At 49.9% G+C, this 21,804-nt stretch overlaps 1 protein-coding gene across 1 annotated transcript in view; it reads right to left on the bottom strand.

The window, feature by feature from the left end:
- LOC147421085 (dynein regulatory complex protein 11-like) overlaps positions 1-21,804 on the bottom strand; it is a 118,173-nt gene that overhangs the window by 2,962 nt on the left and 93,407 nt on the right. The window contains exons 13-14 of the mRNA XM_086505193.1: positions 8,523-8,645; positions 8,221-8,385 (exon numbers count right to left, since the gene is read on the bottom strand). Of these exons, the coding sequence (XP_086361319.1) occupies positions 8,221-8,385; positions 8,523-8,645 (288 nt within the window). The remainder of the gene's footprint in view (positions 1-8,220; positions 8,386-8,522; positions 8,646-21,804) is intronic.

Genomic DNA, 21,804 nt, shown 5'->3' with positions numbered 1-21,804 from the left:
TTCGGTTTTTGTTCCTGTTTCCTCGTTTGCTTCGTCATCTACTCCCTCTCCTACCTCACAGCCGGCCAGGGGACATGACCTTCATTGACAGCTAGGAGGTCTCTTGGGAGTGCTTTCGCCACGAGCCGCCTAACGCAGGAGGAGCAGCCATTCCTTAGGACGCCCTTGTCGGTGCAAACATCAACTTTTGCAGCAGTCCCTCGAGGACAAACTAGTTTCGACATCCGTCCTCGCCGGTGGGACTTCTTCGCTTACGACTTCACACAATTCCTCGGCGATTCTTCCCCCGACCTTGAGGTGGCTTGCTTCAGAGTCCACGTACTGTTTCTAGCAACTAGAGGGGCCCTGGACACAACGGTAGGTTTCTCCTTTCCACTGTTTGGCAGGGATCAGACAGAGTGGACTTTGGATTCAGTGATAGACTGGCTTCAAGTTCAGACTCTTGAGTTCTCTCATCACATGGGAGACTTGGGGGTGACAGATTTGATTTGGACGCTGTGGCCATTGGCCAAGTTTTCTCTGACACCACCGGATACAGCAGGATGTAGGAACATTGTGGTACACATTTTTCCTGACATGCAGAGTACACCCAGCTATGTATATGTACATGAGGACTCCTGGATAGAGGATGTAGCCCAACGGACTGCACACTCTTCTTGGGCCTAAGTTGGACAATCTCTACAGTCATGACTATTTTGAGGTCGCTCGAATGCGGATTACTCCCCATCCAAGCCGGCCTGGAAGATAGCGAGGTTGATTGTTGTTGCAACATCGGTCTTTTCTCATTGATCCCATGAGGCTTGTCTCATGGAATGTGCAGGGATTAGGTGGATCCCAGTTTCAGCTTAGAGGGGTCGCTTACGTGAGGAGCTTCAAAGATGCCTTGTGGATGGTATGATTGATGTTCTTATGCTTCATAAGCACCATCTTTGTGAGAGCCGCATTCGGCAATGTGGTGACATTCTGCGTGGCCGCTATGAGACATTTTGATCAACTGCTTTTGGGTGTGGAGGCATTCAGGGAGGGGTATGTATCACTATTGCGGACTCATGGCAGCACGCCATTGTGGACAGAGGTATTATTGTGCTTGGGGTCGCTCGAATGCGGATTACTCCTTATCCAAGCCGGCCTCAAAGATAACGAGGTTGATTGTTGTTGCAACATCGATCTTTTCTCACTGATCCCATGAGGGTTGTCTCATGGAATGTGCAGGGATTAGGTGGACCTTAGTTTTAGGGTCAGAGGGGTCGCTTGCGTCAGGAGCTTCAAAGATGCCTTGTGGATGGTATGATTGCTATTCTTATGCTTCAAGAGCACCATCTTTGTGAGAGCCGCATTCGGCGATGAGGTCAGATTCTGCGTGGTCGCTATGAGACATTTTGATCAACTGTTTTTGGGCTTAGAGGCATTTAGGGAGGGATATGTATGACTATTGTGGACTCATGGAAGCATGCCATTGTGGGCAGAGGTATTATTGTGCTTGGGGTTGCTCGCATGCGGATTACTCCCCATCCAAGCCGGCCTCGAAGATAGCGAGGTTGACTGTTGTTGCAACATTGGTCTTTTCTCACGGATCCCACGAGGGTTGTCTCATGGAATGTGCACGAATTAGGTGGACCCCTGTTTCAGCATTAGAGGGGTGGCTTCCGTTAGGAGCTTCAAAGATGCCTTGTGGATGGTATAGTTGATATTCTTATGCTTCAAGAGCACCATCTTTGTGACAGCCGCATTCAGTGATGTGGTCAGATTTTGCCTGGCCACTATCAGACATTTTGATCAGCTGCTTTTGGGCCTGGAGGCATTCAGGGAGGGGTTTGTATGACTGACTATTGCGGATTGATGGCAGCAAACCATTGTGGTGGACAGAGGTATTATTGTGCTTGGGGTCGCTCGGATGCGGATTACTCTCCATCCCAGCCGGCGTGGAAGATAGCGAGGTTGACCTTTGTTGCAACATCCGTCTTTTCTCACTGATCCCATGAGGGTTGTCTCATGACATGTGGAGGGATTAGGTGGACCCCAGTTTCAGTGTCAGAGCGGTCGCTTGCGTCAGGAGCTTCAAAGATGCCTTGTGGATGGTATGATTGATGTTCTAATGCTTCAAGAGCACCGTCTTTGTGAGAGCCGTATTCGGCGATGTGGTCAAATTCTGCGTGGCAGCTATGAGACATTTTGATCAGGTACTTTTGGGCTTGGAGGCATTCAGGGAGGGGTATGTATGATTATTGCGGACTCATGGCAGCATGCCATTGTGGACAGAGGTATTATTGTGCTTGGGGTCCCTCGGATGAGGATTACTCTCCATCCCAGCCGGCGTGGAAGATAGCGAGGTTGACCTTTGTTGCAACATCCGTCTTTTCTCACTGATCCCATGAGGGTTGTCTCATGACATGTGGAGGGATTAGGTGGACCCCAGTTTCAGCGTCAGAGCGGTCGCTTGCGTCAGGAGCTTCAAAGATGCCTTGTGGATGGTATGATTGATGTTCTAATGCTTCAAGAGCACCGTCTTTGTGAGAGCCGTATTCGGCGTTGTGGTCAGATTCTGCGTGGCAGCTATGAGACATTTTGATCAGGTACTTTTGGGCTTGGAGGCATTCAGGGAGGGGTATGTATGATTATTGCGGACTCATGGCAGCATGCCATTGTGGACAGAGGTATTATTGTGCTTGGGGTCGCTAGGATGCGAATTACTCCCCATCCAAGCCGGCCTCGAAGATAGCGAGGTTGACTGTTGTTGCAACATCGGTCTTTTCTCATTGATCCCATGAGGGTTGTCTCATGGAATGTGCAAGGATTAGGTGGACCCCAGTTTCAGTGTCAGAGGGGTCCCTTGCGTCAGGAGCTTCAAAGATGCCTTGTGGATGGTATGATTGATATTCTTATGCTTCAAGAGAACCATCTTTGTGAGAGCCTCATTCGGCAATGTGTCAGATTCTACGTGGCCACTATGAGACATTTTGATCAACTGCTTTTGGGCTTGGAGGCATTCAGAGAGGGGTATGTACGACTATTGCGGACTCATGGCAGCATGCCATTGTGGGCAAAGGTATTAATGTGCGAGGCAGGGCCCACGGGATTACTATGAACGTTTACGATTGCCTCATGGGCTTCCTAAACATCTTTCGCCCAATGTGGCAAGTGCACTAGCTGAGTTCTGGTCACATATTTAGAGTCTTTGCCGCATGCAAGCAGTGGTGTATCGCGGGAGACTGCAACATGTTGGAGGACCCCTCAGAGAGGATTGGAGGAAGCCATGCTATTGTGCACGGGGCTGAGTTGGTAGCTTGGGAGCGTTTATTTATGCCCTTGAGGATTTCAGATGTTTGGTAGCATGCAGGCTTTGTGGGGCCCCTAGATAGCTTATCTTTCTCTCGCTCTGACCGCAGAGTAGGAGGAGTGAATCTATCTCGGATAGATCGCTTCTACGTGAGTGACCGCATTTGTGCCATGGGGGTATCTGTGTGCATTCTTAGAGGGACTTCTTTCTCAGATCATGCGCCAGTGATTCTTATTGGACAAACAAACAGAGGAGTGGGAGTGCGATGCTTAGCATCCCCGAGAGTGATTTTTTAGATACAGAGCTCAGAGTGTGGGTGGTGGCACTTTGGACAGAGAGATTGGGCACTCACGGTACCACTGCTAGCAAAGTGGCCACTAGACTTGCTGAGCTTGGTCGCTTCTCCTCCTCTTTGGTTGTGGCCAAGGAGGAGGAGAAGCGGCTCAAACGAGGCATCGCTTCCTTACAGCGGATGCAGGAGCGTCACCCACACAGTCCTTGGTTAGAGGAGCAGATGCAGTAGGCTCGACAGGAGCTGACCACTATTGAGAAGCAGCGTCACGAGTTTGCCTTTCATCAACATGCATCTCAGTGGACCCAGATAGGCGACACAATTACTGGTGAATTCTTTGAGATTGTGGGGCCTTTCCATGCGCGCACTAGTGTTAGCTAGTTGAGGAGACCTGATGGGTCAGAGCCTGAGGATATGCGTGCAGTTGCTATTGACTTTTACTGTGAGTTGCTTTCAACTGAGCTACAATCAGAGCGCTAGGGTGCATGCAGAGAGCACGTTTGGGCACAGATGCCTTGCCTAGTTACTAAGAAGATGCATCGGAGACTAGAGATGCCTCTCCAGCTAGAGGAGCTCCATGAAGCCCTCAGGGCACTCCCCTGAGGTAGCTGCCCAAGGGAGGATGGTTTCTCCCAAAAAGTTTTTGGAGTACTGGGAGTTGCTTGGATTGGATCTATGTAGCACCTACCAGCACATCTTGCACATAGGTGAGATGCCTGACAACATGAGTGAGGGTCTGATTTACCTTGTTACCAAGGAGGGAGGCACTGGCAGCCCATCACTATACTCAACTCAGCCTACAAAATCTTAGCAAAGGCTCTAAGTTTGAGGATTTAGCCACTACTTGAGAGCATTATACATGAGACTTAAACAGGTTTTGTCAAGGAGTGCAGTATCCTTGACAACATCTTTACCTTTTAGGAAGTTTCTGCCCTTGCACGTCTCAGAGGAGAGGATCTTGTAAGACTCCTCACTTTTGAGAAGGCTTACGACAGAGTACTAGAGCAGGATGGGCTTTTCAGATGCTTGGATCAGAGGAGTGTCAGCTCTCTACAGATGTGCGCACAACCAGGTGCTCTTGGTAGGGGGAAGAGGGGAACGTTTCATGCTCACGCGTTTGGTTCAACAGGGTTGCCCTCTTGCCCCCTTGCTTTTTCTCCACTATGCTGAGGCGATGAGCAGATTTTTGACTTCACAAGAGGTTGATTTGAGTGGTTTAGAGCTCCCTATTAGGGGAGACGAGTTGCTTGACGCTGAGTTTGCTGACGACTTAGGCATGTACTTGGAGGGCCATGAGGCCAATCTGGATAGGTGTGAGCAAGCTCTCGAGGTGTTTTCCTGTGCATCTGTGACACTCATCAACTGGAGGAAGAGTGTGGCTTTCTGTGTTGCCACTGCGCCTATGCCAGACTGGTTGCTGTTGGGAGAGGGCTTTGGGTGGATCCCCCCAGGGAGTTCTGTACCTTATCTGGGCTGCTAGGTTGCGCTGGATTTGTCTCTAGAGAAGCAAACAGCTCCCCTCCTCCTCTCCATTAGTAGGAAGTTGCTTCATTGGAATTCTACACAACTCTCTTTGGTTGGTAGAGTGGTAGTGGCCAACCAGGTGCTTTTGGCTACTATGTGGTACATCATGTCTTGCTGGATCTTTTCGAGCTCCTGTATCATCCAGCTGGAGAGGCTGATCAGGAATTTTTGTGGTCAGGGTGCGACACCCAGTCAACCAGGGCCAAAGTGTCCTGGAAGGTCATCACTTTACCATGTTCTCAAGGAGGGCTAGAGAACATCGACCTTGTATGGCAGAGCAAGCCCTCCATGGGAAGCCTTCCCTGGACGAGGAACCAGGGAAGGAGCCTTGAAAGGAGTTGTTGCTACACCGGATTCGTGCTCCAGTCCCTCCTACGGGCGGCCCTTGTAGCCTGTCCATTAGGTGTATTTTTACAGAGATGCGCCTGGTTGGCCTGAGGCCTAAGCAGGAGCTGGGATGACTGCTTTGCTGCAAGCCTGCGTAGGTCCTGGAAGCAGCTGCGGAGCGGCCTCTGGAGTAGCACCAGCCAACTTGCATGGAGGAGCGCTTCAGGCAGCCTCTTGCTTGGAACACCATGGTTAGCACACAGAGTGGCCATTTGGTTGGTAGCAGGCCTCATGTTTCTTGGGGTCCCATGGCCGAGGGTCCAGCCTGCAATTTCGGTGACTGGCTACAGTTTTCAGACCTTCCCGAGGAGGTTCAGAGCATATAGCTACAAGGCATGAGGGGGGTTCAAAGCATGTGTCAGAATATTACAGAGGCTATACCACTTGAGTGGAATACCCCTCTTGAGGCAGCATCTCCCAGATGGATGGGAGCCTTCACGCGTCTGGAGGTCCTCATTGCAGTTAGGGCTTGCTTGGAGACAATGCCCCACATGTTTTTTGAGAGTCAGGGAGAGGGTCGGCTTCACAGAGTCTCAGTAGAGGCACCATAGATTGCAGAGTACTGTTTTCAAAGGATTCGAGTTGTGGGCATCTGCGGAGGACTTGTGTCATCGATCCTGACCCAACAGACTTTGAGTCAAGACATTGGCGGCTTTGGGCTTGGGAGAGCCGCCCTCTTGTACGAGTGCAGTGGGACCCGGGAGATTGGGTCTGGCGGGATCCTTTCTCTTCAACCGATGAGACAGGGACTCCTTTTTCCTAGTGTACAACTCGCTTGGGACGACACATATTGACAGCACAGAGAGAGGCTCGCCCAGCTACAACACTTCACTTGTAGTAGGGTCTCACAGCCGAGTTCTTGTCAGGTTTCTGGGAGCTGTTGTGGGAGAGCAGGCAGTCGAGGAGAGTTACTATGTTTCAGTGGTTAGTAGCGCAAAGGGCTATAACAGTTGGGAGTTGGTTGGTACCCAGCGGCTTCTTGACAGCTTGTGCAGCTTGTGGCCATCTTCTGGAGAGTCAACGTCATTATTTGTGCGACAGCCCCATGGCACAACAGGTTTGGCTTCAGGTTCTCTGGCTAATGCCAACCCTTTCCACAGTCCGATAGTACACTTGGGGTGTTGCAGCCTGGTTCATTCTCATAGCCCTTGCGCTCCACTTTGAGTTGGCTTCCACCAGCAACATGATAGTGATCCAAGAGGGTCGACTACACTTCAACTCGCCACAAAGCTAATCCCCTAGGAGTGGCGTAGTGATAGAGAGTGGTGTTGGGAGCTCATCTGCAGCCTGACACTCTGGTTCATCTGGCGGGCCCGCTGCTTTTGCATCTTCGAGGCTCGCCCTATCCCACCGGCAGAGACTGTTCGTGACATTTGGCTGGAGCTGGTTCATACACTCAGGGGCCGGTTTGAGAGACTTCAGGGAAGCTCCGACCGCATGCGGGAGCGCTGAGAGGCTTTCTTGCGACTTTGGCGCCCAGGGCCTTTCTTCCCCATGGTTCAAGACGTGCCCAGATGGCACTACTGGCCACCAGTGTGGCTTTTTCCTCCTCCCATCTCGTAATCTAGCCCTCCTTGTACATACTTTTTCTCACTGAGAGAGTTTCCCCATGTTTCTGATGTAGCCCTCTCTTGCAAAGGTGGTTTATATCCTTTGGCTAGTTATTCTTAACAAATGGAAGGATCTTTTTCTTGAAAAAAAAAGTTTCATCATAATCAATTGAAAATCCATTTCTTATGGGCCCTTTATTATACTGCACATTGTATTTGTCACAGGTTATTGCTACATCATACATTCGAGACTTCAGCTTTTGACCTAGTCTATACCACGTGCTAGAGAGACCTTGTTTCCTCACAAGTCTTTTAGCCCTTTGGATGCGTCCAATACAAGTGTGACGTATTTTGTACTTATACACAAGTTGTGCTAGACAGACCACGTTGTAACTTGTTGCCTCACAGGTCTTCTCGTGTCCAGTACAACTGTGATTGGTAGCCTACGTTGTAACTTGTGGTCTCATACATCATTTGGCCTTTTGGAACCATCTAATACAAATTTCTTTCCTATTTTTCCCATTTCGTGCAAGTCCCTGAACTTCCCTCAGTAAGTAGATAAAGAATAAAAAAAACAAAACATTTAAGTATGACTTTCACTCATCACAAACGTCTTTTTGGAATATGAAAGGACATCTGCGTTCAACTTCCATGTTACGCAGATTTCTTCAAGCCTTGCAAGTGGCGACCCAAGAAATTCTCATAGACCTGGGCTACTTGACACTATCGAAACTTCAACATTGATGCATGCTGTACTGTGGATAAGAAAATTGAGCATTTCATCGATGCATAGTTTACATTTCGAATCTTTGGAGAGTTAAGGGAAATAGGAGTATACACTGCATCAAATAGATGACCTGCATACACTCTCTCTCTCTTTTCTTTGTATTCTTGTGCTTTTGTGACAATAAAGAGATATGGCTCTCGTTCAATGGGAAAATCAGAGATCTTTAGGTGATCAGTGGATGTCCAAGGTCATGTTGACAGACATGGAGCCCAAAAGGGGCCCGGATACATCAAATTGGTGTGATCGAAGTGTTAAATCTTCTGCGGAAACAGCTTCTTTATTATACGGAGCTTTTTTTACCATAGCTCAAACACGACCATTATTATCAAAATTCACGGTAAAACGTAATTAAGATTTATACAAAAGAAAAAAGAAACATGTACATCATCACCAAGAACAGTACCAGTTCAGCTTCATCAATGTAGACAATAGATGGTGCCATAATCTTTGCAACTTTAAAAGCCATTTGCAACATTTTTCCTAGTTGACTTCCAGGATATTTGCCATCTGTGTTTCTTGGGGACAAATTTATGAAGGTTGCTCCTGCTGCTGAACAAGCTGCATGAACCTGCAAATATAGAATATCGAGTTAACATGCAGTAAAGCAACAAACACACAGTGCTGACATGGGATACTGCAATTTAGTAATGAAGAAAGAGCTTCTTCACAATGTCAACTTCATGAGCAAGGGTTTCTGTAACTTACCAGCAATGTCTTCCCATTTCCCTCCCCTCCATATATCAGTACAGACTTTGCATATGGAGCATTCTTGTGCACAAAATCGGAAGCAAGAGGTAATACACAATATTCAGCAACCATTTGCCTGACCTGTCAAAAGTGGATCAATTCAGACAGCTGTAGCGGAGATAATGTGTCGTGCTCTCTACAATGGGTGCTCCTCAGTGCAATGTGCGTGACATCTCACTCCAATAGAATGAAAACACAGAAACAATGGATGACAGAGCAAACAAACACAGTGACTCAACAGTAGAACCTGAACATATGGGACTCCACTAACTCAAAGTAACTAGTACAAACTCTGGCAATGGCAGCATACTCAGCTCCAGCCAAGAACTCATAGGTACAATGGGGTGTCGAGGCTCAACTGTGCAAGGATGGTGCCGATGTGTTGTGTATAACTCAAGATAATAGACTCTAGACTACTAACCACACAAAGTAGATGATATCATAACCCCAAAACGGCTACGGATACATACGACCATAAAGAGGCACCAACGGCTCACAAATATCCAATCCAGCTAAGACTATCTCCAAACTGTGGTCATAGTGGTCTGGCCCGCATTGGCTAGACCACCACCCGTATGCCTGCCACGTGTCACTACCCAGGCAAAAGTCCGTCCAGTGTGAACCCAGCCCAGCTGCAACTAACTGTCTGACCAGTGCATGTGACACTGTAGCGCTGCTACAGGTTGCCCTCCACAAAACCAGTCACTGTCTCAGTGAGAGGAACACTATGCTGCAAAGAGAACCAAGAATTCACCATGTGTACGAAAGAAGATTGAGCAGAGCAGTGTGGTCTTGTCACCCGAGAGAAAGAGTCGTCGCCACTGCTGCACCTGAAGTATCCGCCTCTTGGGAGGAGTCATCAAATCGATGGTGGGAGGCTGCTGCTGATGAGCTCTATTGCTCTAACCGAATTGGCTCCCGATGACGAGAGCTACCACTTGCTGTGCAGCCGATGGAAGCACCTGGCCTGAAGTGTACTCAGGGCGTCAACTAACACAGCCATGTCAGTGTGCACCAGCAAGGCCGTCGCAAGGAATGCTCTGTGTCGACTATATATTTGGTAAGGAAGCCGATGGCTGAAGGCCCTGAGGATAGTAGGTAAAGTGCTGAGGCTGGCCGTATCCGAAAAAGTGTGTGTAGAGGGTCTCATGAAATGGGCAGAGCTACCTGATTGTACATACCCAACAGGCGTATGTACCTGTATCCCTTGCCCTGTCCAGCCATATCCCCAACTCACTAGAACCTGAAATCCCATATCACTGTGCAGTAGCACTTCCTGAAGTCCTTGCATTTGAGCTCAGAGGTCGTCAATGATTTTAGACTTTTCTTGCAATGAGCGTCGCAAAGCAAAATAGTAGCGTCTCTGTCCGCAATCACGCTCTTTGTGACACGCAAAGAGTCCTCCATAGCTGCATATGTAGCCAAGTGGCACTGGTGAGTAGCCGCCAACCACTCTGTCCTAAGCTCAATGGTAGCAATCGCCTGCTTGGACTCCTGCAGTATGTCCTCAGATAACCGAAAAGTGATGTAGAGTTCGAACTGTGGAAGATCCCGCAGCAGTGTCAGGTGGGAGAGGGCTGGCAAGTGGCACTGCTGGTGGTGGACTGGGAGCATGCCTCTCTGGTGGAGTAGAGGCGGTTGGAGTGCTGTAACAGAGATAGGTATAGGAGAAGAGGCAACTGCAAGCGGAGCGCGGGAGCTAGTCACTGTGGTAGCAGTGAAAATGGCAGAAGTAGAGAGAGGGACACACGCCGTACCGGATGCTTCACCCAAAGCTGTTGGCTTTTCAAATACTAGCAGCGATATTAGGGATTCTACTGTGTCCTTTCCCACTCTAGTCCTCTTCTTCTTCTTCTTCTTCTTCTCAGGTAGATCCGTTGCCTGTTCAATAGATTTCCCTTCTGCCTTTGAGTTTCTACGTTGCATATCCGTATCCACATCCACATCCATGGAGCTAACATGTATGTTAATGACCCAAGCCAACATAGGAGCTGCAAAGCACTGAAAGCGAGACTGCACAGATTGCACCTGAGCTCTGAATCTTTTGGACTAGGACTGTAAGGTGGTAAAGAGAATCCGTTGAAAGCCACACGATATGGTGTTGATGAGGCAGTATAGGCCATGAGAACATAGTAGGCACATCACATCTGCCCTTACCTACTTTAGCAGCTCTGACTAGAAAGTAATACTTGAAAATGGTCCAAAGCTTTTTATTCTTTGCATAGTCAGTGTGATCAACACTAAGCAGCTCTTGGCATGCCTGAATGGTCGCATCTTTCGAAAGTTGTGAGTAGGTTCTCGTAGCTGGTTTTAATAAAGGAAAGTTTGTCATCCCCAAAGCATGACCAATGCGTGTAGTCGTCAGTGTGTGACCTCGTGCTTTTGGGAAAAGCTTGAGAACCTCATGGACCATATCCACGGGAACATCAGTAGGGAGATCTGCCTCTGCCAATGTTGTGAGACCTAGCGTTTGTAGCTGATCTCTTGATAAAACTTCTCGAAGGGAAGGATGAGGCGGCTGCAGGTGAAAATTCAAAGTGAATCTGGTTTTACTTTTCGATGAGAAGACCTAGTAATTGGAAGACTCTGAGTCAGAGCTAGAGCCAGAGTCTGACGCCGATGAGGACTCCGGAGAAGCTTTGTAACTCTCATTACTCTGATCACTTGAGGACAGATCTGTAAGGCCATGGCTAGAGTTTTTTGCGTCTTCCTCAGCAGAACTTCTAGATTTATCAGACGAGGGCCTCTGTCGCGCAAAGGTCTTTTTACGAGATTGCTTGCTTGTACCAGCCATAGTGAGTTGTTGTGAACGCCAAGTACTCTGTATGTCTCTGTATCCTCAAAAACTTACATATAGGACTGCAACCACAAAAACATACACACAGAGAGCGCTGTTGAAGAGAAATTCTTGAAAGACGTGAGATCGATGGAGGCAGTCGAGTCGTGTGGAGAATGCATAACACGAACGAACGTATACTGCACACGATATGTTGAGACAGCGGGAAGCTGAGGACAGACGTACGAGAATTAGAGATAATTGGCGAGGACAGTGGGGTAGGGGCGAGGGAATTACAGATAGGGGAGAGGGTAGGTTGAAGTTCAGGGGCAAGAGGGAGCAGGATAGGCAGGATAGGGGCGAGGGTTGAGGGTAGGTGCTATAGGGGTAGAGTAGCGGCGAGGGAATTACAGGATAGGGCGAGGGTAGGTTGAAGTACAGGGTAGGGATGAGGGGAAGCAGGATCGGGGCGAGGATTGGGGGTAGGGGCGAGGGGAAGGAGGATTGGGGCGAGGGTTGAGGGTAGGGGCGAGAGGGGTAGGATAGGGGCAAGAGGAGGGGTAGGTTATGGGCGAGGGAGGGTAGGGAGGGGCGAGGGGGACTGGATAGGGGCTAGAGATTGAGGGCAGAAGCGAGAGGAGTAGGGTATGGGTGGGGATTAGGCAAGGGCGAGAGATGGTAGGGAGGGGCGAGGGGGATTGGGTTCGGTCGAGAGAGATTTGATAGGGGCGAGAGAGGGTAGGGAGCGGGGGATTCTGCAACTGTAGGCTGTGTAAACACATAAAATCGCATTGCCCTGGAAACATAAATTAGAAGGTTGCAGCATCAAAACTTTTTTAAGTCCCAATAGTTGTGGATTATTTTTTTTCCGAGAAAAAGATTCTTCTATTAGTTAATGAAACTAACTGCCCATAGGGCTACAACTACCTCTACAAGAGAGGGCTACAACGATCATGATGGAGAGACCCTCCCAATGAAAAAACAATATATGTACAATGAGGCTAAAAGATGGGAGGAGGGAAAAGCCACACAGGTGGACGGTAGTGCCATCTGAGCACACCTTGGACCATGGTGAAAAAAGGCCCAAGGCGCCAGAGTCGAAGGAAAGCCTCTCTACGCTCCCTCATGCGGTCGGAGCTGCCCTGGAGTCTCTCGAACTCTCCTCTGAGAGTATGGATCAACTCTAGCTAAAGATCCCGAATAGTCCCTACTGGTGGTGCAAGGCGAGCCTCGCAGATGTGGAAGCAGCGGGCCCGCCAGAAGAACCAGAGTGTCAGGACGCAGATGAGCTCCCAACATTCCTCTCTCTCACTGCACCACTCCTGTGGAGTAAGCATGTAGCAGGCTTGAGTGTAGGTCGACCCCCCTGCATCACTATCATCCTGTTGGTGGAGGATAGCTCAAACTGAAGCGCCGGGCCCGTGAGAGTGGACCAAGCAGCTGCCCCCCAAGTGTACTGTCGAGCTGTGAAAAGAGCTGGCATCAGCTGAAGAACACGAAGCCACACCTACTGTGCCAGAGGGCAGTCCCAAAGACAGTGACACTGACTCTCCACAAGATGGTCACAAGCTCCACATGTTGCCGAGAGACCACTATGTACAAGCCAACTCCCAACTGATGTAGCTCGGTGTGAAACCAGCCACTGAAACAAAGTGACTCGCCTCGGCTGTCTGGAGTCCCACAGCCTCTCCCAAAAAGCTGCCAAGAACTTAGCTGTGAGACCCTCCTTCTGCCAATGAGGTGCTGCAGCAGGATGAGCCTCTCTCTGTGCTGCCAATATGTGACGTCCCAGTCGAACAGTGTACTGAAAGAAAGGGACACCTGGATGGTCTGCTGAGAAGAAAGGGTCTCTCCAAAACCACTCTCCAAGATCCCACTGAACGCGTGCCAGTGGACAACTCTCCCAAGCCACCAGTCTCCAGTGGCCAGTCTCAAGAGCTGCTAGGTCAGGATCTATGACACAAGTCCTTCCGCAGATGCCCACCACTCGGATCCTCTGAAAACACCACTCTACCAACTGTGGGGCCTCTACTGAAACTCGGTGCAAGCGTCCCTCACTTTGTAGCTCGAAAAACAGGGAGGGTACAGTCTCTGAGCAGGCCCAAACTGAGATGAGAACCTCCAGTCGCGTGAAGGTTCCTATCCATTTGGGTGCTGCTGACTCGAGAGGTGTGAGCCACTGTAGCGTGGATAGTGTGTCGTGATCTCTACAGTGGGTGCTCCTCAGTGCAATGTGCGTAACAATCTCACTCAAAACAAACTGAAAACAAAGGAACAATAGACAACAATTGAGCTCACAGAGACACAACAACAGTAGACCACAACATATGACTCGACTATCTCAAAGAACTGATACAGACTCTAGCGTGGCAACACACTCAGCTCCAGCCTAGGACTCACAGGTACAATCGGGTGTCGAGGCTTAGATGTGCAGGGATGGTGAAGACGTGCTGTGTATAGACTCTATGCTCTAGACGACAACGCTGGACTAGATATCTAGAAGATGATCATCCTGACCCAACAGCTACTACTACCACCATAAAGAGCCACCAACGGCTCATAAATGTCAGCCATCTAATCTATCTCCAAACTGAATGGTGGTGACCTGGCCACGATGTCCACTAGACCAGTCCGTATCTCTGCTGCCACGTGTCACTGCCCAGCCCAGAGAGTCCATCCAGTGTGAACCAACCTAGACCAACTGTACTAATTGTGTGTCTTGTGAAAGTGACACTGTAGCCTGCTACAGGTTGCCCGCCACAAGACCGCTCACCGTCTCGGTGAGAGGAATACTGGAAAGACTGTGAAAGAAAACCACTAGGTACTGCATCCGTACATCTTTCCTGAAGCAGGTACCAGGTTCATGACCTTACATACCTCAAAAGTGTAGTTAAAAACACTGCACTGCTTGCAATCACCTTAAGCCTTTAGATAGGCAGGAACCGATATGTATGATTGCATAGTCCAAGAATCCCACTTGGGCTCTGGTCCATGCTCAGATAAACCTTGCCAAACTTTTTGCAACAGCACTCTTTTAGAAAAGAGGGATGACCATAAGCCTGAGTAACACCGCAAATAGGGTTAAGCTCCATCATGATGGTAGAACGAAAAGCCTTCATAGCAACAGGATGGCAACCAGGTGAATTCTTGAGAGCCACATGCTAATGGGCTGATCATGCGGGGTGGGGGCAAAACTCGGGAAAAACTGGCTGAGGCTGAGAGGGGTGGGGAGGGCTAGATAGGGGCGAGGGAGGGAGGGAGGGAGGACTAGATAGGGGCGAGAGGGGGAAAAGGTAGGGGTGCGGGAGAGACTGGGTGAGTAGGGGCGAGGGGGGGCTGGTTAGGGGCGAGGGGAAGGGAAGGGGTGGGTAGGGGTGAGGGGTGGCTGGGTAGGGACGAGGGGGGAGTGGGTAGCGGCAAGGGCAAGGGAGGGGGTGGGTAGAGGGTAGGGGCGAGGGGTGGGTAGAGGGTGTGAGGGGCGAGGGGGAAGTGGGTAGGGGCGAGGGCAAGGGACTAGGGGCGAGGGTGAGTGGGCATGGGGACTAGGGGCAAGGGGAAAAGGGGTAGGGGGACGAGGGGGTGTGAGGGAGAGGGTAGTGTGTAGGGGATAGGGGGTAGATGGGGGCAAGAGGGTGTGAGGGGGTGGCAGATAGCAAATATCAATCTCCAATGCAAAGTATGGCCGAAAGAGTTCGTGTTCCAATGCAGACGAATTCCATGGTCCACTGGTTGAAAGTTGAGATGCTACAGAGTGCGGCAGTTGATGGAGAGCATGAGGAGGTACCATGAGACAACTATCATGAGCAGGGAATTCATAAAACTTGCAAGCAACATCCTTTTGGTTGTATCCCGTCTTGAGGAAGCTAGACACAGAGGAGAGCTTTGTTCTGGTCGGAGAAGCAGGCATAGGGGCTGATGGGGCTGTTGGTGAAGGGGGGTGAACTCCTGTAGAGGGGATTTCTTTCTGCTTCTATGATTCTTCATAGGCTCACCAAATTCAAAGGCTTCCACCAAAGGCGCATCAGGAGTATTCCCTGTGACCTGCAACCTTTGAGCTGGCTCAGGTGGCTCATTAGGTTTAGTTACTGCGGAAACATTGGAAGAGGGTGTAACTTCAGGCCAAGAGCGAATAGAGACTCCATAACAAGGCATAGATTTGGTAGCATCCAACCACTCCAACAGATCCTCATCTGATCCGTCCGGTGGAGTAGGCTGTTCCAATTCGAGGCTGGTTGCTAGGGACAAAGAACTATGTTGCACGACGGGATCCATGCCTCCTTCTAGGCGAATTGGTTGCATAGGGGAGCCAGGAGTATGTATCCACATGGCATCGTTTCCCCAATCATGAAGTGCTTTAGTGTGTCGCAGCCATGGTCTGCCAATGAGCAAGGGAAATCCGCCCTCTACCTGTGGAAGACGAACCACAACAAAATCCAAACTAAAAGTGAAATCTTGTACCTGCAGAGGCACCTTTTCCACTATGTCCACAGGCTATATTGTCCTTTGGTCAGCCAATGTTACTGTGAATGGGGCAGGTTGAGTAGGCTGTAGGTCTAAAGCCATCATAGTGAACTCCGGCATCATATTGATGCCAGATCCACCATCCACAATTACTCCTGAAAATTGTTGCCCCAAGACGGACATGGTTAGGTGAGGGCTTCTATAATCAATGAGGGGAGTAGCGGGATTGGATATCATATAGGACTTTGATGGTCGCACTCGGAGGTGCCCGCCACTAGGACTTGCTCCGGGGTAAAGTGACTGAATAACAGCAAGGGTGTCACTTCTAAAACTCGCATCTAGTCGCAGCATGTCATAGAGGGACACTTGTTGGAAGGTGTTCTTCAAGACTGTCTCTGCTGTAAGCCTTTCTTGTTCTACCAGTGGTTTCTCGGGTACCTTGATCTTTTGTACATCGGAAACTGCTTCCAAGAAAGCTTCATCAATATCGGAGAGCAAAGATTTGGATTCTTTCATGGCACTAGGGGATGGCTTGTTAACAGCTGAAGGCAGGGTATCCACTGGTGTGAGAATGTGTGGGGGAGTTGAACGTGTTGGAATACTAAGACCGAGAGCTGTTCTCTGGGCCCGGGTGAGGACGCCTGCTGGCTCCTCTACCAACTGCAACTTCTCTTGAGTGGTAACCACATGGGGAGAAGGGGGTGGTTGAGGAGTGGTGCTAACTGTTATCAAATTGAGCTTGGGAAAGGTAAACTCATTTTGGCTTTGACTTGGGTTTCGCAGCCGTGGATGCATGAAGTTTAGGGCAATCTTTACTATAGTGATCCTTCATTTCAAGGCAATGACGGCAGGGAGGGGACCCTTCGGGCAAAGGGCATTTGCTTTGGTAATGACCATATTCCCCGCATCTGTAGCACAAAATGGGCCGATTCAATGGTTAAGTCGAAGGGCGAGGTGGTCCTTGCTCCTGGTACATGGAGTTGGAGGTGGAAGCATAGAAGCTTTGAGGTGATGAGGGAGCATGGGTATGATAAAAGCTCTGAGAGGGAAAAGTACTTTGCATACCTTGCATAGGAGGGACTGCCAATAAAGGTGGCATATTGTGTGGATGGCCACAAGGAGAAACCATGTTGGATGCAAGTGCTGGCCCTTGTTGAAGAGTAGGACCAAGACTTTGCTGTATTTGTCGCAATCGCTTGAGGTAGTAGTAGTCCTTGTCCTCATGTCGAGACTTCTCACAAAAGTGGTAGTAAACCCGAAGGGGGCATTCCTGTGGAGGGTGCCCTGGAGAGCGGCATGAGCTACACCAAACCATAGCCTTAGTCTCCTGCTTAGACTTGAGCTCTTCTAGCTCGCGCTTGATCTATTCCAATGCCTCGTGATGTGGAGGCTTCTCTTGTCTAAGAGAGAAGGACCACTCCTCTTGAAGAGCTCGCTGTAACTTTAGGGCTTCCAGTTCCTTGTGTAGAGAAGTTAAAGGATCAAAAGGACTTTCCAAAAACACTGAGGGGGTCTGTACCTGAGGAGAGTTGGTGAACAGCTTCCTAGCTCCCTCTATCCTACTAGCAGCCGCAACAAACTCCTCGAGAGTGGCGTCGGGTCGGAGACTCTCGGGGTTTTTGTTGAGAAGTTTTGGGAAGAGCCTTCTCCACCCACTTCTTAACCATAAATTCCCCTGGCTTCTGAGGAAGCTTGGCAACCAGAGAGTTGGTTTTAGTCATTAGGTCTGCAAAAATCTCCTCTGGCTGGAGCACCATGTTGGCCAACTCATCTAAAACCTTTTCCTGGTAGTCACCTGGCTTGAATGCCGCACAGAACTGTTGTCGTAAAGCTGCCCAAGTTGCAAAATGGTTCTCTGCAAACTGATTGTACCAATTATCTGCTAAGCTATCTAAGGTAGATGGAAAGAGTACCAAATAAGCATCTTCCCTATTAAGAGCACGACCTCTACAAAGAGATACAAACCTCCTTGCATGGTCGTCTGCATCTTTTGAGGAGAGTCCCTTGAAGGTAGGAAACTTGATGTTTACCTTGGCCAACACACTGGTCAACGCCTCCATGGCCTCTTGGTCAGGACCCTGTTGCTCAATAGCTTGTTGTAACAAAATGGGGGAGAGCTTCACTGGGGAAGGTGACCATGAAGATGTAGAACCTGATGGAGGAATGGATGAGGCTTTATGTGGAGGTATGGGTGATGAGGTTGGTGGACTTCTACTAGGTACCAAGGGTTGACGCCTTTTGTTGTAGTACTTCAGAGGACTTAGGAGTGCGCTTTGACGCTCAAATGATCGCCTTGTATGTGTCATGCAGTGGCCACAAGCCCAACCAAACTTCGGGCAAGAAGACCCTTAACTGGCTAAAGACTGGTCTAGACTCTACTAGACAAGGCAAGTGACTAGACCCAGGCTGGACCAGGGACGAGGAGGACTAGACCAAGGTCGAGGAGGACTAGACCAGGGTCGAGGAAGGACTAGTCCAGGGATGAGGGCTGGTTGGACTAGGGCAAGAGTAGGGCGAGAGAGGACTAGACCAGTTGGACCAGGGCGAGAGGAGAACAGTGCAAGGCAAGGTAGGCGAAGCTAGGTAAAAACCACTAGCTTCACTGTTGGTATTCTCAACATAGAGTAAGACTTCAGTTGAGGTCCCACTGTGATCGCCAAAATGAGAGCACCTGTAGCGCGGATAGTGTGTCATGCTCTCTACAATGGGTGCTCCTCAGTGCAATGTGCGTGACAATCTCACTCAAAACCGACTGAAAACAAAGGAACAATAGACAACAACTGAGCTCACAAAGACACAACAGCAGCAAACCACAAGATATGACTCGACTATCTCAAAGAACTGATACAGACTCTGGCGTGGCAGCACACTCAGCTCCAGCCCAGGACTCACAGGTACAATGGGGTGTCGAGGCTCGGATGTGCAGAGATGGTGAAGACGTGCTGTGTATAGACTCTATGCTCCAGACGAAGACGTTGGACCAGATATCTAGAAGATGATCATCCTGACCCAACAACTACTACTCACATGTACCACCATAAAGAGCCACCAACGGCTCATAAATGTCAGCCATCTAATCTATCTCCAAACTGAATGGTGGTGACCTGGCCACGATGTCCACTAGACCAGTCCGTATCTCTGCTGCCACGTGTCACTGCCCAGCCCAGCCCAGAGAGTCCGTCCAGTGTGATCCAGCCTAGACCAACTGTACTAACTATGTGTCCTGTGAAAGTGCCACTCAGCTGGTACTGCCTCTGAGATGTCCTGACACATGCTCTGCACCCCTCCCGTGCCCTGTAGCAAGATGCCCTAAAGCGCCTCTGACAAGCCCAAAAACTGTAGCCAGTCACCTAAAGTGCGTGTTGGACCCTCTGCCATGGGACCCCAAGAAACATGAGGCCGACTACCAACCAAGTGGCCTCTTTGAGTGCTAACCATGGGGTTCCAAACAAGGGGCTGTCTCAGGCGCTCCTCCGTGCAAATAGGCTGACGCTGCTCTAGGCCTCTCCGCAGCTGCTCTCAGGATCGAAGCAGACTCACAGCGAAGCGGTCCTCCAGTCTCTTGCTCAAGCCAACTTTGCGCATCTCTGTGAAAATCCATTTGGTTGAAGGTCGCCAGGGCCCCCCAACCTGAGGCACTCTAGCACTAAGCCGCTGAAGTAAGAACTCCTTCCACGGCTCCTCTCTTGGAAGAAGTCCTCTGACGATAAACTTCCCTAGAAGGGCTCTCCTCTGTTGTGCTGGGTCTATGATCCCCAACCCTCCCTGAGAACAAGGAAGAATGATGACCTGCCATGCCACTTTGGCCCAGGCTATCTGAGTGTCACGCCCTGACCAAAGGAAGTTCCTGATCAGCCTCTCTACCTGGCTGATGCAAGAACTTGAAAAGATCCAACAAGAAGTGATGTACCACATAGTAGCCAACAACACCTGGTTGGCCACTACAACTCTGCCTGCCAGAGAAAGTCGTGCAGAGCTCCAATGTAACAACTTTCTCTTGATGGACAACAGGAGGGGAGCAATTTGCTGCTCAGGAGACAAGTCCAAGCTAACATGGTAGCGCACGTATCGAACTGCAGTCCCTAGGGGAATCCATCTGAAACCCTCACCTGGCATCCAATCAGGCGTAGGAGCACTACTAGTCGAGAAAGCCACTGTCTTTCTCCAGTTGATCAGTGCACCTAATGCACAACAAAAAGTCTCAAGAGTCTGCTCACACTTGTGAAGTTTGGCCTCCTGGCCATCCAAGTACAAGGCCAAACCAACCTTCTGTGAAACCAAAAACCTGCTCATCGCCTCAGCATAGAACAGAAAGAGGAAGGGGGCAAGAGGGCAGCCTTGTCTGACTGAATGTGTGAGCATGAAACGATCACCTCTACCTCCTCACAACAGTACCTGACTGTGTGCCCGTCTGTACAGAGCTGACATACCTCTGATCCAAGCAATTGAGAAGCCCATCCTGCGTAAAGTGCCCTCCAAAAAGTCCCAGTCAACTTTATCGTAGGCCTTCTCAAAATCGAGAAGAAGAATCACCAGGTCCTCACCATGGAGCCGCGCGAGGGTAGAAGCCTCCCAAAAAGTAAAGATGTTGTCAAGGATACTACGCTCCTTGACAAAACCTGTCTGTGTCCCATGTATAATGCTCTCTAGAAGTGGATGAATCCTCAAACTGAGAGCCTTGGCGAGAATTTTGTAGGATAAGTTGAGGATAGGTGATGGGTCGCCACTGTCGAATCTCATCCAAGGAGTCACCCTCCTTGGGAATGAGGTAAATTAGGCCCTCACTCATGCTGTCAGGCATCTCTCCTATATGCAGGATGTACTAAAAAGCTTTGCAGAGATCTGAGCCAAGCAAGTCCCAGTACTATAAGAAAAAGCTGGGAGTCAAACCATCCTCACCTGGACAGCTACCACGGGGGAGTGCTCTAAGAGCCGTGTGTAGCTCCTCTAGCTGAAGAGGTAGATCAAGCCTCTGGCGCATCTCCTCAGTCACAAGAAAAGGCATATGTGCCCACACCTCCTCTTTGCATGCATCCTGACGCTTTGATTGAGACTCTGCAGACAGTAGATCATGGTAGAAGTCGGTAGCAACTGTACGCATGTCCTCTGGCTCTAAAGCAACTGACCCGTCGGGCCTCCTCAATTGACTGACCTTGGCATGTGTATGTCGAGGTCCCACTGCCTCAAAGAAAGCGCCTGTCACCCACCTGGGTCCACTGAGATGCCTGGCGATGGAAAGCAAACTCATGGCGCCTCTCCTCTGTGCTAACGAGCTCCTGGCGAGCCTGCTGCAACTGCTCCTCCAAACAAGGACTGTCTGGATGCTGCTCCTGCATCCTCTCTGCAAAGAAGCAACGCCCCGTTGGAGACGCTTCTCCTCCTCTCTCGCTATAGCGGGGCGAGCCGAAGACTCTTGAAGAAACAGACGACTAAGCTGAGCAAATCCTGAGGCCACTCTATTAGCAGGAGAATCCTGCATGTCTAAGCTCTTTGTCCAAAGAGCCACCACACGCTCCCTTAGCGCAGAGTCCAGCAAGACCCTCTCAGGGATGCGAAGTATCGTGCTCCCCCTCCTCGGTGCATGGTCCGAAAAGGAAGTCCTAGCTAGAATGCCGATTGTCCGACCCAAGTCACAGAAGTGGTCACTAGTGTAGAAGCGATCTATCTGAGATAGATTCACTCCTCCCACTCTGCCGTCCGAGCGAGAAAGGTTGTCTGGGGGCCTCACAAAGCTAGAATGCTGCCACACATCTGAAATCCGCAGAGTCATACAAAACCTCTCCCAAGCTGCCAACTCAACTCCATGTACAATAATATGGCTACCACCAATCCTGTCAGAGGGGTCCTCCAACATGTTGAAGTCACCCCCAATGCACCATTGTTGTGTTTCTGCCTGCGGTAGAAACTGAACAATCTGAGACCAAAACTTTGCACGTGCACTCGCAACATTGGGCGCATAGATGTTCAAGAAGCCCACGAGGCAACCCTGAACCTGCATAGTGA

The sequence above is a fragment of the Adiantum capillus-veneris genome, chromosome 28, assembly GCF_014529385.1.
Source record: "Adiantum capillus-veneris isolate H3 chromosome 28, ASM1452938v2, whole genome shotgun sequence".
Classification (NCBI taxonomy): Eukaryota; Viridiplantae; Streptophyta; class Polypodiopsida; order Polypodiales; family Pteridaceae; genus Adiantum; species Adiantum capillus-veneris.
The sequence above is the reverse complement of the archived record's forward strand: the minus strand, read 5'-3'. Positions and strand labels throughout refer to the sequence as shown.